Genomic DNA, 18,119 nt, shown 5'->3' with positions numbered 1-18,119 from the left:
AAAGTAATAATAAAGTAAAGAATAACTCTCACTACCCAAACACACCCTTAAGACTCTTACTTAAGTCACTTTCAGTTCCACGAACTACTTCACTTCCACACACTTCGATTCACTTACACACACTTCGGCACTCTTCCACAGACCCCTTGACACGGCTTCTTCCCCCATCTGTTAGGGCTTCTCGCCTCCGGCATCATGACATATTGCCTCTCGCCATAGAAAATAGCAAGTACTCCCGCACGCACTGACTTCGATTACACACACACACACACACACACATATATATATAATATGATCTTAAAATTACACCTAATATGAGAGTAGAAAATAATATTTAGAGGATTTTTTTATCAGTTTAATTAAAAGTGTTTCATTAAAAAAAATAAAAACAGAGAGAGAAGAAAAAAAGACAGTATTTATTTTGATTTTACCCCGAGCCTATAACCTGCACAACGCGCGAACTGTTATTTATACTAAATTTTATAAATGTAAATAGTTGATTATATATAATCACTACTACAACTATTTAAAAAATGTATATGAAATATATATAAAATAGAAAATGCCTATATAAAAGAGTTAATTTTACCAATAAATATTTCATGGAAAATGCCTATATAAAATGTACATGGAGAATGCCTGATTGCCGATCGGTACCTTTTTTCTGCACTGGCTAACGTTGCACTGATACTGTCAGAGATTTAGGCACATTAAAGTTAATTTTTTCTTCAATATATATTTTATTTAAACAAAATGAGAGAGTCTCAAAAAATATATTTAAAAATTATGTCTAGTACTAATGAATAATTATTTTACTTATTTTAGTTTAACAAAAAATGTAGTAAACTGGGTAATTTTCAAAAGGCTCAAAATGATAGTGAAACTGTAATATGCTTGAAGGATATTTGTCGTTTACGGTTTCTTATTCTTCTTTGTTTACTGATGAAAATATGATATAAGATAGTAGGAAGGGTTACCTAATGCATTAAGATAGACTTGTAGATATTGACTCCGAGTTTCGGCCTGAGTTTGAAACCTATGTTCCAGTCTGGGTATACTTGAGTTCTCGGGTCAAAATCCGGATGATCACTCATATTTCAGACTAACTTGGAGTATTTGCGCAGATGAGATTGAAACATCACTATTACCAAATTTCAAAAAAGTGAGAAAAATATGCGGATCCATTTGGGAAAGTTGAGGACAAAATTTGATGTTACCTTTGGGATGAGAAATGTTATTTATAATTTTTTTGACAATCATTATATCATCATCCTCTTATGTGTTATCAAATTATTGAATGATTTTTTTTTTTTGTCAGTCATGTGCAGTTGATGCCATATCAGGAAATGATGGTTAAGAATATGAAAAATATTATCTCTTTTTGGAGATAACAAAATAAAATAAATAATTCAACTTTTTCAAATCTCAAAACAAAAATTATATTAAAAAATAATATTTTATTCAACTTTCATATCATCTTAACTCACTATCTAAACCTTCTCTATTTTTACTCACTCAAAAATTCGAGCTCGGCTTGCCGCTTGGAAACTCTATTTTTGTATCACTCTTGTTTTCTCCTTACAAATTTTGGTTTTGGTTACAATGTATGGGAGTGAGCTAGAGTGAGTACTCAACAAGAGTCCGTATAGTTTTGAAGGAGAGTACTTTGTTTTAACTAACTTATAATGATCGTTAATTCCAAGTAGAATATGTGACGTTATCTATATTACTAAGCATAGATTTCAATTCCATGCTTAGGTATAGTATCTTTCGGCTATGAAACCTTAGTTAAGGCCTGCTATATTATTAATTAAAATTAGACGTTTCTTTTCACAGGCAAATCAAGGGATTTAAATTCCTTAAATCTTCGGCTATAGCTGATAATTTTCTAGATTTCCAGCTGCAAGTAAATCTCACGTTTGTTTTAGTTTAAAGTATAAAATCGGCAAGTTATTGTGTACAAAAGCTTATTGACAAGAGGAAGGGAGAGTAAAATTAACGGAACAAGCCGAGTGACGAGCCTTGCAATGAAATATACATTATTTTCCACGACTAAGTTTGTCTCGCATGTTTGGTCTCTTGTCTACAAAACGAACTATATAAAGAGCCCCATTTTCCTCTTAGCAACCACATTGAAGATAAGTCATATGATCAAGAGCTGTTAATTACCACCAAAAAGACTTTCGCTTTAAGGATCAATGGCAGATCATAAGGCAGGAGGCATTGTGAAGAAAGGGCACGAGGAGGGCATGCAAATGGCCACCTCTCTTCTCCAAGAGTCCAAGCTCCCGCTGGGGCTTCTCCCTCTGGCTGACGTCATTGAAGTCGGGTATGTGAAAGAGACGGGCTACATGTGGATTGTGCAGAGGAAGAAGGTTGAGCACGAGTTCAAGAAGATCAGTAAGCTGGTGAGCTATGATACTGAGATAACAGGCTTCATTCAGAAGAACAAGATCAAGAAGCTCAAGGGAGTGAAGGCTAAGGAGCTCATGCTATGGCCTCCAGTGAGTGAGATCACCGCCGATGATTCACCAACTGGGAAGATTCAGTTCAAGAGTCTTGCTGGGATTACAAAGACTTTCCCTGTTGAGGCATTTGCTGCTGGCCAGTAAAGAAATTTTGCATGGCCTTCGTCCTTTGCCTTTGCATGATTTGCCATTTAGTTTCTTGTGGAAGTTCCCTCCCCTCTCCCTTTATTATATGAGCCTCTTTGCATGGTTTTCTTATACGAGGACAGTGGGTTGGCTCAGTGTTTTAAGGTTGAATGACAGTTGTTGCAGTGAGAATAAAATTTGAAAGTATTTTTAGTATTTGTCACTGGATTTGGTTATATTCTAAATTCATCCCGGTTCTCTTCCTCCTTGCTAAAATCACACCATATCTTTGACGAAAGCGTCAATGGGCCACATCCCACTGTATAGCATAAAAGGGTCGGATTCCTCAACTTTACGACTCTCTTACAAATACGGTTTTCGAGGGGAATAATTCAGAACAGCAGTATGCTTTCCAGTGTACTTTCCAATCAATGCTTCTGCAGACTCAGAGGAGTTACATTAATTTCATTAAATTTATTTTTAAAATTAAATAAAAAATACATATTTTTCGTAAATTTAAAATCTCATTAAATATAACTTTACATTAAATTAGTCAAAATAATAATATCATATTATTTTTTTAATAATAATATTTTTAATTTATTTGTTTCATATTTTACAATTACACTAATTATATATTAATTAATAATTTAATTTAATACTTAAATTATTATTTTCCAACTTAAATATATTGTGGCTTAAAATTAAAAAACAATAATTTAAATAAATAAAATAATAGTTATAGAGTGAACAATTAGTCTTCAAATTTGGAGATGAACTTAAATGTATTATAGATCAAAGTTGAAGATTTTTGTATGCTGTGAATTCAATATTGTGATTTTAAACACAAATTCATCAAATTTTAAAAATGACAAGTCCAATGCCAATACTCTAAGTAGTCAGCACCTCCATACTCTAAACACCATGTCCACACCACATAATAAGTACATCCCCAACAATCATTTCCATTTTCCCATTCCATCTCCCATCTCTCCCTACAGCTGCAACTGGAGGGACAACAAATAGTGTTCTTGGGTGGGCTTTTCTATTGAGATGAGAAATCAAGACTTTAATTTGTCCAAAAGAATGGTTTTTGGTTCAGGCCAATGGCCTCCTAAGTTAAGGCACCTTAATCCGCTGTTTCAGTGCTTACCACCTCTCCAAATGACCCGAAATATGTCTAAATATGTAACTAAAAGAATAAAAGGGGGAGGAGTTGTCGAGGGATGTGGCAATATATCAAAACGTTCAGGATCTTTAGCGAAAGGCCATCCTCAGAAAGTGACAGAAGTTGCAAAAAGCATAGCCAGCTTTTAAGAGAAGCAAGTACTGATGACACCACCCAAACTTAGGAGACACTTGAGGACCCGCAGTGGGGTGTTGAAGTGATTAGAAGCAAACATTGTTGTTGCAGCTGTTTAAAATCAAGCTGGGTGGTAGGTAGATACAAAGGCAGAATATAACAATGATTTCATATCCTGCAACCTTGTACCAGGAAAAACATTATAGTGGGCAATGTCGGTGGGGATATTAAACCCATGATTTTCTTAGCTTTCATTTAAGCACATAGGGTAATCACTTCAGCAGGGAAAAGGAAGGGATTCCCGCAAAAGCTATATTACAAAAAATTTGCATATTAAATACCATTCACATACCATGAAGCCTGTTTGTGTCTGGTGAAAATTTTAGCCAAATATTCCAGCATATATCAAGGTTGAGGGTTTCGTGGGCACCGGGAAAGCCACTCCCTTGTTGTGTAGTGCACTTTCATCTTTGGACCAAAACAAACAGACAAATGTGAAGGAAGGAACCAGCCAGCCACAATTTACCCTCTCATTGCTTTCAATGCTTGGATATATCTACGTACACAGTGTTGCTAACAGCAACTATCACTTTCTTCTCTCTCATTCTCTCATATGTAGGTTTTAACAAAGCAGACAATATAATAAATTGTACAAATTTTCAGCTCTTTCCTCAAAATATAGAACATGAGGATATAAGAATAAGTCTGACAAAAAATTAGGACAACTAGTGGAACTGAAAAGTAGAAGAATGAATCACAGATATCAAAATGGAAAGAAAATATAATCCCGCAAATATGAACTAAGACGCTAATTTCCGGAGGGTTTTTCTGATTTAAAGCTCTATGAAACAATTATGAAGGTAATTGCCTAACAGGTAGAACTAATAATCCTAGAATGAGTTGAGTAGATATGGTGAATACTGGACAGTTACCATAGAATGGCTGTATGGTTGGGCATTGCTCTAGGTACTGCAATTCCTCACTGAGTCCTCCAATAATTGATGGGTTGGGCGGATTAGCTCCATCACTTTCTCTCCATTCCTATATATCTTAAATGTTGGAACGGTTCTTATGTTCTCAGCTTTTGCCACTGCTAAGAGATCCTCCACATCCACCTTCAATCAAAAAACATTAAAATTGTTTACAGAGCCAGCATAAAATCATCAGAAGGATTATAACAGGGAAAGAAACCAGACATGACTTCTGAAAATTCATGAATACAATGAAAACATACACAGAAAAAGCTCATTTTGAATACCATATGGAAAGCAGTGGAGTTATTATTACTTTTTATAGTTGGAATGCAGTGGAATGATCTAAATAATACAAGCTAGGTAAAGACCCTGAAGTCACCTACCTTAAAGAAATTAACAGATGGATATCGAACACACAGCATATTTATGAATGGGGATATTTCTTCACATTGTTCATTTGATTCCACTTTGAAATGAAGTACTGAAACGCCTGGAATTCCAAATTTTCATTCAGACAGGGTTGATATAAAATGACGGGTGGAGCTGGTAGTATAATAAGCAACACCAGGAGCAAATAAAAACACTGAACTCACCAGGAGAAGATACTGCCGCTTTAAACTTATTTAGGTTGGAAATATCTTCTACTTCACCACCAAAGTTCATACCAACTTCCCCTCCATGAGATTCCTGTAACGCAATTTGTGCACGCTGTAGAGATTCAGCAACCTCGTTGTCTCCAGGAAGTTCCCTCCTCAATAACTCGTAATCTCTCACAGCTTCCACCCACCTCTCAAGCTATAACATCCCACAAGAAGCGATGCCAACTAGTTAAATATAACTTAACAAACTGAAAAATCAGAGTAAAACAGCACCGTGAACACAAATAATGGCATGCCAACTCACCCTTGCATTTGAGACCGCCCTCCTCAGAAGGGCCTTGGTGTAATTGGGTTGGATTTTGAGGGCCTGGTTGCAGTCTTCAACAGATTGTTCCCATAGTCCAAGCTTAGACCAACAAATTGCTCTATTACAGGAGAGAACAGAATTGGAGCTATCATATTTTAGGCCTTCTCCATAGGCCGAACAGGCTTCAGCAAACCTTCCAGAGCTAAAGAGATCATTCCCCAGGGAGCGAGCTCTTGCCACCATTTTCACATTGGTTAACATCCTCGAAACCTCAACATTACTATAATCAATCAGGCCAGCCTTCTCTGCTGCCACAATAGCATTTTCAAACCTGCAAGGAATCTTCTAAATGTTCTCACTCACCCCAAAAGCCATAACTACTCTGCATTTGAGTTTTATACATCATAGCATACCTTCCCAATGCCATCTCAATCTGGGCTCGGACATAGAGCAGGTAAGATTCAGCAAGCATACCAAAGAACTTGGTTTGTGAGCAGGAAGGAGGAAAATTGTCCAACTTAGGAATGTTCAGTAGAATAGACTCTGCTTCTTCAAGGTTATGGAGCTTTAGAAGGGCTTCAGCTTTACAAGCAACAAGCTGTAAATACTATTTTAATAAGTTGCCAGTTTATACTTCGCTCCACATAAATTTGAAAATTGAGATACTTCAGCCTAGGGCTCTACCTGAGGGGAGGAATCTGCTCCTACTTCCATGGCCGCATCAGATTCCCTAATTGCACTCTTCCAATCACCTATCTTTCGAGAATCTGCACATCGGTTCAGATGCTTCTCCAATGACTTTAGCTTCTGCAAGTCAGATTGATCAGGCTGTTGACCAGTGAAATATAGGTGGCGCTGAGCGTATTCGACCAGCCCAAAACTGTAGAAAATCGCGACTAGTAAGTTAAATGATCCGTGAATGTTAATCCAATGATCTTATTAATCTTGCAGATGGTAACAATTACTCAAGACAAACTTATTCTTCTAAACATGAATTTGTAAAGCCAAAGGTTCAGTACTCAACTTATGAGTCAAAATTCAAAAAAAAAAAATTAGAAACCAGTCTTACCTTCTCCCAGTATTAAACGAAGGAATCAGAAATGATAGCAACTTTAACAACCACTGAACCAGGAATCATCCATTCCAATTGGGTATATTACGGACCGGAATACAACAAACTAGGGTGACAGATACAACAACGAAATTTCGGAGCCGACTCCAGCTCACCAGTGCAAAAGAATATTAAAGTTAGCAAAAGCCAATCACTCAATGAGAAGACGCACACAAATGCACCAAAACCAATGTAAACACAACGAAGATCAAAACAACACGGAGCAATCAGACTAATCTAAGCAAAAATCCCCAAAACAGAAAGAAACATTCTTTCCAAGGAACATGATCAAGCAATCAAAATAGAAACAAAAAATAAAATATAAAAAACAACAGTTGAAACCATAAACTTCCAATTCTAGTTGCAACACTCACCGGAGATAAAGAGATGCCAACCTCTGGTGTGCCCTCCCATAACCAGGATCCAATCTCACTGCCTCCTCACACTCCGACGCCGCCTCGCCCAATCTCCCCAGTGCCGTCAATGCCGCCGCCCGATTACTCCTGTAGGCCGCATTATCCGGCCACAGCGAAACAGCCCGAGCATACAAGGACAAGGCCTCCGCAAAATGCCCTCTCCTGTAAAGTTCATTCCCAGCCTTTTTAACCTCCTCGGGATCAGTACTCGCCATTGCACGCTTAAGCATCACCGCTTCTCCTGCAAACTGTATATTCCCAGTTACATTAGTGTCTGCAGCACTTCCAGCGGAAGCCCATTTAGCACCACCACGCATTATGCTACCGTGGCCATAGTTACCAGTCCCAGAACCCAAAACATCAGTCCTAGAGGCATTTTTAGGAGCGGTACCAGCCTTTAAGATTTTCCCAGGGGAGCAAATGTTGCCACTGGGTAATGCATTCGTGCTCGAACACGATGAAGCTGAAGTTGCTCCGTTGCCAGAGGCATTGTTGCTAGCACTACTGAAGCTTCTACCTGAGTAGATCAATGGAGGTCCAGCAGAGACCGATCGCCGATGACCCGGTTTCGAACTATGGTTACTTTTAACGGATCGGAGGCTCTCGGGGGTAATTGGGCTGGTTTCGGACAAACCGGAGGGCTCACTGGAGAGATTGTTTGGCTTACTCTCGGATCTCTTAACCAATTGGTTGTTGTTATTCTTACCCGAAATGGATCCAGACGAGCTCGAACTGCAGCTCGAAGTGGCTGCACCACCACAACTACCATTGGCAACGGAGCCCCGAGTAGTAGTCATCAGGGGAGAGACGGGCGAGCCCAGATCGAGTTCTCTGAAGTCGGGCTTGTTTTGGTCGCAACCAAGCGAGTTCTGGAACCGAGTTATTAAGGAATCGACGCCCATTTCTTGTATGGGTTTCGCAGAATGTGACATGTCGTACAAGTCTAAAGATTGTTTGTGAAGAGTTGGAGATGTTTGCGGGGCTAGAAGTACGTTCTATCGGCAATGTTTGCGCTTAACAGTACAAATAGGACGAGATGTAATAGCAGAGAAACTTTGAGGCAGAGACAGAGATGGAGGGAGATGGGGATCTCGTGATATAAGAGGGATGAAGCAAAGAATGAATGTGAGTTATGGAAAGTGATTTTAAGAGAGAGGTAGACGTAGTGGAAAAGGGAAAAGCAAAATAGATACTTACCGCTTGTTTTTATCTTTTTCTCTCTCTTAAGATCTTCTATTCCCATCTTCTTGTCTCTTTTATCAAGCATTTCTCTCGGAGAGGTTTAGATAGCTTGGTAGCGAATTAAAATTATATGAGAAGAGATGAAATAAAAATTGAGATTTTGTTTAGATTGAGATGAGCTCTTATTTTATTATTATAATTTTTATAAATTTTTATATAAAATATAATAAATAATTCAATTTATTTAAATTTTAAAATAATAATAATATTAAAAAAATAATATTTTAACAATATTTAATTTAACTTTTAACTTACATCTCAATTCACTATCCAAACCTAATATAAAAGTTAAAAAAATATTGTTTGAATGTTATTTTTATTTTGAGTTTTGAAAATGTTGAATTGTTTATTGTATTTTGTGTATGAGTTTGAGAAAGTTGTAATGATTCGATGAAATGAGTTGGGTAGCTCTCTCAATCCAAAAAACCCCTTAGTGATCAACATGCAATCCTCTCGACTCGCTAATTTTAGCATGAGATGAGATGAGATGAAATGAAAATTAAAAGTCAAATAAAATATTATTATAATTTTATTTTTATTTTGAGATTGAAAAAATTGAATTGTTTATTGTGTTTTGTGTGTGAGCTTGAGAAAATTCTAATGACTAAATGAGATGAGTTGAGAGGTTTTCTCAATCCAAACAACCCTGTTGATGCCGTGTTTCATACGCTGGGCAATGAGGCCTCTCCACTGCTTTGTCCCTGCAAGGTTTGATGAGAGGGGCTCAATGGGTATGATATATGTCTGATGCCTAAGTCAGAATTCTTGTTAACAGTGGGAGTGTAATATGAAATCAAGGGGAAAGAGAGAGAGAGAGAGAGAGAGAGAGAGAGAGAGAGGTCCCTCTACATGCGTTCTTGGCGTTTATGTAAAGTAGGCCAAGGTGGTCCCCATGGCTACCAGTGGATCGTGTCAAGTCGCACCGTGCGCCATTCTGGTTGCAGAGTCCATTCTAACGTGCCTACCATCACCCTGTCATGCTGCACCCAACCTGTCTCTTCTCGTTCCTACACGTCTATGTTGGCAAGTCGGGGATAGTGTTCCCACTACCCTGGTGGCAGGGGTAATGATGCTCATTTAATGCGGCGTGTCGATCCTTGTGTGACGATTCCTTTGTGCACTTAATGCAACATGTCCACTATTTAATCATCTAGACTGCAGGGCATGCTGGGGTGTGACCCTCATTCCTGCTGGCACAAGCCCTCCCTTAGGCTAAACCCAGTCTCCCTTTTTTCTTCCATCCTCGTTGGGCTATTTTTCTCGGCCCACTGGGCCCTAATGGGGTGAACCCCATGCGGCCCAGGAGTGGGAACTTGTTCCCTCCTCAAACCCCTTAGCGATCAACATGCAATCCTCTCGTGTAAAGCCCAGGCCTGAGGCCAAGACCAAATGAATCCCAGCCCTCAGGATGATACGATGTCATTTAGGTAAGAATTTTTTTTTTTTGGTTCTATTTCTCTTCCCTTCTGTTTCTCTCCCACCCCGACGGTTTTACTTTTCCTCTCTCTCTTCAATTTTGTTCTACCCAAATTTCTCTCGTTCTCGCATCCCATCTCCCCACGAATTATTTTTACAGTTTCTTTTCTCTTCTTTTCTCACTTTCTATTTCACTCACAACAGAAACCTTCTCGCTCTCTCACTTTCTTGCATTTTGGATGAATTTGAGTCTCCATTGGTGCCGTCTTCATACTTGACAACGGTAAGTGTTCCCTCCCTCCGAATCTCGTCCATTTACCCCCAACACCGTGAACCACCAACTAATGTTGCTGAGCTCTCTCTCCTGCATGATGGAATTCTTGAGACCCACTAACTCATGCCTGCATCCTTCACCACTGTACCACGTTATGGCCACCCCGAACTGTTACACACCCCAAGCCGCAGGCTGCCTTCTATGTTATATTCCAACCAAGGTTGTTTCCTCAGTCCGTGAACCACCATGAAACAACCAAGGCGCATGGCCACTTCCACCCAATTAATACCGCAAGCCACACCCACGGAAGAATACCTCAACGCCGTAAGAAATGCTCCATCGCAACCTCTGTTTTAAGAAGTGTAAACAGAGCAATCTATCTTCTTGCTCCTTGGCTCGGTTCCACCCTCTCCATGCCCTCACCATGAAGCCCACATAGTACTGTCCGAAGTCCTTATGTGATCTCTCCTCCTCACTAGTTCTCTTTCAATAAGCCTTTACCGCACCCCTCTGCTATACACAAATGAATACCTTATTTTTCAAATAAAATATAAGTGATTTCTTTGAGCCTTCCGTAAAGTTTATTACGCATAGTAAAGTAAACTTTTGAGATGAAATTTCATTTATTTCCCTCTAAGTTATAAGTCAAATTATAAATGCATTTTGAAATTGTATTTTTGTTGGGTTTGATTTTATAATGGAGATAAGTTTGATTGCAGAAAATTATAGAGCTATTTTTAGTGTTCTTTGTCTCACTTTATATTTAACGTAAAATATTTAAAGACATTAATTATATTATCTGATATTAATTTTATAATTTTATTTTGGTAGTAAATTGTAAGTTAAGCATATTATATGAAATAAATCTTGGATAGTTCTAAATTAGATATGATTAGTAATTTACGATGATTTTTTTAATATAAGTATTATTAAGAATGTTTTATGAATTACTATTGCTTAAGAAATTTATGATTTCCTACTAGATTATATGTTGAAAGTATTAAATTATCTTTTAATCATAGTTTATAGAGATATGAGTTTTTAATATGATTAAGTTAATTTTCGAAATGAATTTAAGTTGCTTTGCCATATTTGATAAAATTATTTTATACTAAGTTAAGATTATTTTTAATGATAATATATTTATTAGATTTCTGATAACTAGATAGTTATCAAAGCTATTTTCTGTAGTATGAATTTAGGTAAATGAAGAGTTTTAGCTAGTTCTTTTAGAAGTTTAGTAACGCTTAGTATTTTGTATAGGTGACTATTGACATTCATTCAGCATGATTGTGGAAAGATTATGAATAGCTATAAAGTCCAGATAAGCGGGATTTTTATGCTAGATTTGCATAAAATGAAATGAAATGGGGTTGGTTTGTAAGAATGTGCATGTTGTTTTAAAAAGAAAAGGTGAAAAACAACCTCTGTATATATTTTGCATTTACTCATGAGATATGTATGAAAGAGAAAAGAAATGCTTTTCACATGAATAGTATAGACATGAGTAATATTTGACATGTTTCTAAAATGTACAAAAGAGCGAATATGAAAATTGAGATTTTTGTACATATGATGTGAAAATGATTTGGATCTATTTTTGATGAAATGGAGATGATGTAAATATGTTTAGCACGTGGTTTGATATGATATGGATATGAAAAACCTTTGGCATACTTATCTGTTTTGATTCTGATTTTGATTCTGAATATGGTTCTGATATGGTGATACTGGTTCACGTGATATGATTGGTACCAACATGATATGATATGATATGATATGAGTGCACCCACTTTGAAAAAGTGACATTTTATGTGTTCTTTCCTATGTGCACACTCGGACCTTCGAGATTGAAAAATGAGAAGTTTCACAATATGAAACTACCTGATTTGGCCATTGGGGATTGTACAACTCTACCACAGGGGTTAAATATGGTATATGATATGATATGACATGATATGATTCCTTATCTCAGAGGTTAGAGCCTAGGCCTAAAAGACCGAACTTTTAGGTCTGGCTTGGATAGTGAGTTGAGATGAGATGAAATGAGATGATATGAAAGTTGAATAAAATATTGTTAGAATATTATTTTTTAATTTTACTTTTGTTTTGGAATTTGAAAATTTTGAATTATTTATTATATTTTGTTTGAAAGTTTGAGAAAGATGTAATAATTAGATGAGATGAAATTAAATGAGTTGAGATAGTTTTACTATTCAAACCACGCCTTAGTGCTTACTGCTTTGCACAATTTGTGAACAAGTTTTAACGAGGCTTTTAGGAAATGTTTCGCTACGGTACTCTTCCTTAGTTAGCAAAACAGCTGTTGATGAAATCTTTTGACTCTATCATGGAATGTGTGTCTTTGCCATCTTGGAGTCTTGGTGTAACACCCTACATCTATGGAAGACTAGTGAATCATACCTCATACTTATTAGGAAGAGAGGTTTTTTACATTAATTTATAGTGATTCACAGGAAGTTTCAATTATAATCTTAAATAATGATCATTTTAGAATATAAGCAAAAATCCAAATATGGCTTAGCTTTTGCTTAGACTTTTACAAATGTTATTAGAGTCAATTAAGCAAGAAGTGTGGTTTAAGTTGTCCAACAACCAGAGAAGAACAAACACCCCTTGGTTTAATCATTGTTTTGCTTAGAAAACTAAATCGTAGGGGCGATGAGCTTAGTTGAAGTTCAAAATTCGAAGTGAAATCTTTTTTATTTTCATATCACTAATCGTCATGAGAAAAAAAGAGAGAACAAAATTGTAACGCCCCGTTCTCAGAGGTCCAGAGAGTTAGCTCTTAATACCTAATATCAACTTAAATAACACAACTATAAAATCCAGAAAAAAAAACTCCATAAAATATTAATTCATTTACTCAACCCAAAAATCTATGTTCCTTCATAGGGATAACAAAAAAGTTCTCAATAACATAAATTAAAAACTCTCCAAAGACTCGAAAATATCCTAAATTCATCAATCAAAATACCGAAAGTAAATCAATTTACTAATTACAACTCTCGAATATGCACTTGTACCCTCAGACACTTATTCCACTATGATCATAACACCTTGCTAAAACTTCTTACTCTTGTTCTCCAGCTAGACCATCAAAATTATCTAAAAAATATATGGAGATAAGGGGTGAGTTATCAACAACTCAGTAAGCAAAGAACATATACTAGTGTGTAAACATGAGCATTTGCAGAGTTCAGAATGCAGAACAAAATATTTTCTTTCAGAATGCAGAATCAGAATATTGTTTTCAAAATGCAGCGTCAGAACATGTTATCAAAAATATCAGAGCGAAAATTCAAAAATATTCATAATCAAAATCCCTTTGGCATAGCATAAACTGAAACATCACATCTTATCTTATCATATCAGAACAAATACCATATTTAATCCCCGTGGTAGGGTTGTGCAAACCCCGGTAGCTAACCGAGTAGAAACAGAATGTGAATTTTCCCCTTATTCATTCTCGGAGCCTCGAGTGTGCACATATGAAAGACCATGCAAAAAACTATTTTGTTTCCAAAGTGGGTGCACCAGAAACAGAAAAGTTGGTACCAACTGAACAGAGGCCACAGTTTTACACCTGTGGTAAGGTCAGAACGGAACAGAAATAGAAACAGAATGTTATGCCAGAGGTTTTCAGAAAACACATCAGATCATATCATAATACAGAAAATCTTCAGAACAGAACAAAATCATATCACAAAACATAATTTATGCACAAAATTTCATATTTGCTATTTTTTTCAAAGTTGAGAAACATAATGTCAAAAATAAGCTCATGTCTACACTAGTCATGACAAAAAATACTTTCTTCTTAAACAGAATCTCATGAATAATGCAAAACAAATAACTGAGGTAGTTCAAATTTATTTTCAAAATCAAATATGTATATTTTTCAAAAATCAACCTCAGCTCATTTTATTTTAATGCAAAGTCAAACATAAGAATCCCGTTTACCTGGACTTCTTAGCTTTTTTAGAAATTTTCCTAAAAAATGTCAAACAATAATTAAGCGTCACCTATAAAATAATCACGTAATTCTTGTAAATTTTTAATTAATCACGTATTTCGATATTTAATTCTAAGCTTTTAAAATAACCTATTTGATTCCTCAAAACCTAAAATTACAAATCATCGCTTTCTAAATCATCAATGTTGATTTAATAAATTTGACTAAAACATTTAAAAGTTTGACCTATTTATTATTGAAAACAAACTATAAAGTTTAATACTAGATAAGATAATTATCCCAAAATATTTTAAAATAAACCATAACTATTTTTAAATTGACTAAATCATATCTAAAGTGTAAAAACAACATTACACCAATATTGTTTACTCTTAAAATAAATCTTTACTTAATAACATGTTAAAATACTTAAGTGATTTTCTATAATCATAATTATATAAGAGTGTACTAATACATACTAAAAGTTTAAAAGCACATTAATATAACATGTAGTAAAGGGTATTAATGCAATTTCATTCAATTCTTTGAAAACCAGCAAAACCTGCGTAAAACAAATAACTTGCATGGCAGGGCTTACTCAAGGAGAAATCACAAGGTAGCGTGTGACGTAGCGAGGGGCTAGACAGACAGTGGTGATCTCGGTGGAGCACTTAGAGAGAGAGAGAGAGAGAGCAATACGATGAGGGAGACAGATAGTGAGGAGAGACAGAGAAAGAGAGAATGGAAACTCACCATGAATGGAGGAGTTGCATATGGTGCGGAGAAGAAGGTGGCTGTCTCGACAGCGTCATACATGCAGGAAGGAGTTGTGCAAAGAGCTGGGAGATGGACAGTGGCAACATCAGCGGCTGGGTGGTATAGCCGTAACTCACGATGGCTGAAACGAAGTGCTTTGTTTTGATGAGCAAAAATAGGGGTCTTTGGTTCTCTATGCAGGTGGCTGCCGATCTCACGTGGGCTGGGCACGGAGGTGAAGGGCGGAGGTTTAAACGGCTGATGGTTGAGTGGGTCACGACGGCTTATGGAGGTGTAGGCCAGGTTCGTCGGGAAGGCGGCTGCGATGGCTTCACGCGGCATGCAACGCGGTGCACGTTACGTGGAGTAGGAAGGCAGAGACTTCCTGTTTAGGGGCTGTTTCTATGGTGGAAAGGAGTGTGAAGCAGGAGAGATAGGCCGCGACTTGTTGGGGAAAGAAAAGTGTAAGCGGCAACCCTAGTTTATCAAATTGATGAACTGATAAACGTGATTATATATATGTATATCTATTACACAACTGTTGCCATGAATGTTGTGGGGATAGGGATGTTCATGCCATGGAGAAACGGACGAGTAAAACACACTAGATGAAGCCGTGCACGACAAGAAAACTGTGGGGCTATGCGATGAATTGTGAAGTTGCTGTGTGAATAAATAGATGTTTGAAACAAAACAAAAACAAAATGAGGAGAATATAGAGGTGTACGTGCATAAGATGATAAGTGCATAAATATATATCAAAGGGCAGTATGAAAACCCTAGAGAAATGAGGGAGACGTGCGTGCGGATGGAAATATAGTTGTGCGTATGCATGGAGTGGATAAAAATACACTAGAGACGTGTAAAGGTGGGGAGAGTTTTCTTTTTTTTTTTTTTTTAAAGAAAACCAATTTGCGATTGGGTCTCTGGTTTAAAAAAAAAATGGCGCGGGCCATACGATGATCGTGTAGAGTTCATTTCAAAAAAAAAAATAATAATAATTATAGAGACAAGTCCATTGGAAAAAAAATTGATAACCGATAAAACTAAAATGGGCCAATAAAATAGAATTTGAAGAACAAAAAATTCAACTGGTCTTCTCATATAATTAACTCAAAAATATAAAAATAAGCTTGGCGCTAGGCCTTGGTGTTACAAAAATAAGTCATTCAATAAGATTGGTTGAATGGAAGATGGCAGTCCCACATAAGGGAATCGCCCTTAATCCAACAAAGAATATTATTATCCCAAAGTTTAAAATGTAATTAACCGTTTCATTGCATAAATGATATAAAAATGTTGTTGCTCTTCTACATCTAATCTCTCTCACCCCCTCTCCTCATATTTCTCATCTCATTTTCTCCCTTTTGCAATTTCTTTTTCCCTCACTATTACTCAACTTAAACTAGAGATTGAGCTAATTTTTTTTTCCTTGAATGTGTAGTTGTTATTCTTTTGTCAATTTCATCACTATAGGTATCTCTTCAATTTTTATCTTTGTATGCGTTTTTTCGACACGGCGTTCTGAATTTGAATTATGTAAATATATTGATTACATATTTTTTTCAAACCAAAAAAATGGATCATGTTTAATCTTTGGAGATTGGCTTCTAAATCAGCTAGTGAAAACCACCCAATTGACACGTTACAATCAACACACCAATTTCAGGCTAAAATTAGTGAGTCGAGATGTAACGCCCCGGTTCCGGATGGGTTGGAGAGTTATTCCTCGTCACTTATAACCATGTCTCAACCATATAGTCATAGACTCTAAACAATAAACCCACTGTTTCTAATCAACTACTCCAATATGATTAATCTAAATACCACAAAATCTCAAAATAAACAACAACCTTCCAGAATACCAAGTTGAGTAAGCAAAACAGAACTATTGAATAAAATCTCCAATAACCAAAATACCATCTTTGTACTTAATCCACTATACTCACTAGCCTTATATATGATTTCTAGTCTTGATCCCCAGCTGTATCATCAAAATTATTTGAAAAATATTATGTAGATAAGGGATGAGTTATCAATAACTCAGTAAATAGAAAACATATACTAGTATGTAAACATGAGCATTTTCAAAAAGTCCAGTATGCAGAAACAAAACATTTAATTTTCATATGCAGATCTTAGAAACGTGTTATAAGAAAACCCAAGCGACTTTTCAATCTTTTCATACTAAAAGAAACCAATTGTTCATATTCAAAGATCATTTTCATATTCAAAGACCATTTTCATTTTCAAAAACTAACTGTTCATAATCAAAAACACTTTTCATATTCAAAGACCATTTTCATACTAAAAACTCAAAAACACTTTTCATATTCAAAGACCATTTTCATATTAAAAAATGCTTTGGCATAACATAACAGAACATCTTCATCTTATCGAATGAACACAAAGAGAGGACAAAACCATAACCATACCTTGATGATTTAAAACCTAATGATTACATGAAGAAGAGAAGAATAAAGAACATCAACATGACATGACTATATATAATGAAGAGTACTCCGAGAAGATCATGGACAAAGGGACAAAATCGACGCAACACCATCGAGAAGTTAAATGGGAGATGTAACACACCAGATATTTGAAATGAAATCATTGAAATGCTCTCTTTGAGAGATCCTCTAGAAAAATGATAGGGAAAAATGAGAGAGAAAAAGGGAGAAAGAGAAAGGAAAAAGTCTGTAACATTCCAGAATGATGCTACAAGACAATGTGTCTAGTATGTATACTTCCAGGCCTCTAACGAAAAGAAGGAAAAGGCCAAAGGGCCAGTTCAGAAACAACTTAAAGGCAACAGATATAAGAACACCTATCAGCCCAAGGAACATTCTCCCAGCCCACTAACCAACCAAATTAAGCAACAACATAATAAGTAGATTGAACCCATTGGCCTAGGCCATTACATAATATTCCCTTGAGTTAAACTAGTTGACTACTCTTAAATGTTTTAGCCAAGTACACCAAAGCCCCCATTCTTCTATCTCCATATTGTTGTGCCTCCATTTCAAACCCTATATTTGATTTAGGGTTGATGACAATTCCTCCCCCATTAAGGGCCCGTTTGGAACTTGGACTTAATTGAGATCAACTCAATTTAGTCTATTTTTAAACTGAGTCTAACATTCAAATA

At 36.3% G+C, this 18,119-nt stretch overlaps 2 protein-coding genes across 3 annotated transcripts; one reads left to right on the top strand and one right to left on the bottom strand.

Annotated features, from left to right (window-relative positions):
- Positions 1-2,198: 2,198 nt before the first annotated feature.
- On the top strand, positions 2,199-2,612 carry LOC121249398. Its single transcript, XM_041148107.1, has one exon. It carries the CDS (start codon positions 2,199-2,201, stop codon positions 2,610-2,612), a length of 414 nt encoding a protein of 137 aa, XP_041004041.1.
- A 1,859-nt stretch (positions 2,613-4,471) lies between these two features.
- LOC121250717 (inactive TPR repeat-containing thioredoxin TTL3-like) lies at positions 4,472-8,468 on the bottom strand. Of its 2 annotated transcripts, XM_041149911.1 has the most exons (7): positions 7,263-8,466; positions 6,462-6,657; positions 6,191-6,375; positions 5,775-6,108; positions 5,465-5,666; positions 5,255-5,361; positions 4,472-5,012 (listed from the first exon to the last, which is right to left on the bottom strand). In XM_041149911.1, the coding sequence occupies exons 1-7, from the start codon at positions 8,234-8,236 to the stop codon at positions 4,860-4,862; spliced, it is 2,151 nt and encodes a 716-aa protein (XP_041005845.1). In that variant the 5' UTR covers positions 8,237-8,466; the 3' UTR covers positions 4,472-4,859. The 2 variants fall into 2 exon arrangements, with proteins under 2 accessions (XP_041005845.1, XP_041005846.1); XM_041149912.1 differs by lacking the exon at positions 5,255-5,361 and having other exon boundaries at positions 7,263-8,468.
- Positions 8,469-18,119: the final 9,651 nt, after the last annotated feature.

Source organism: Juglans microcarpa x Juglans regia, chromosome 2D (genome assembly GCF_004785595.1).
Source record: "Juglans microcarpa x Juglans regia isolate MS1-56 chromosome 2D, Jm3101_v1.0, whole genome shotgun sequence".
Classification (NCBI taxonomy): domain Eukaryota; kingdom Viridiplantae; phylum Streptophyta; class Magnoliopsida; order Fagales; family Juglandaceae; genus Juglans; species Juglans microcarpa x Juglans regia.
The sequence above is the reverse complement of the archived record's forward strand: the minus strand, read 5'-3'. Positions and strand labels throughout refer to the sequence as shown.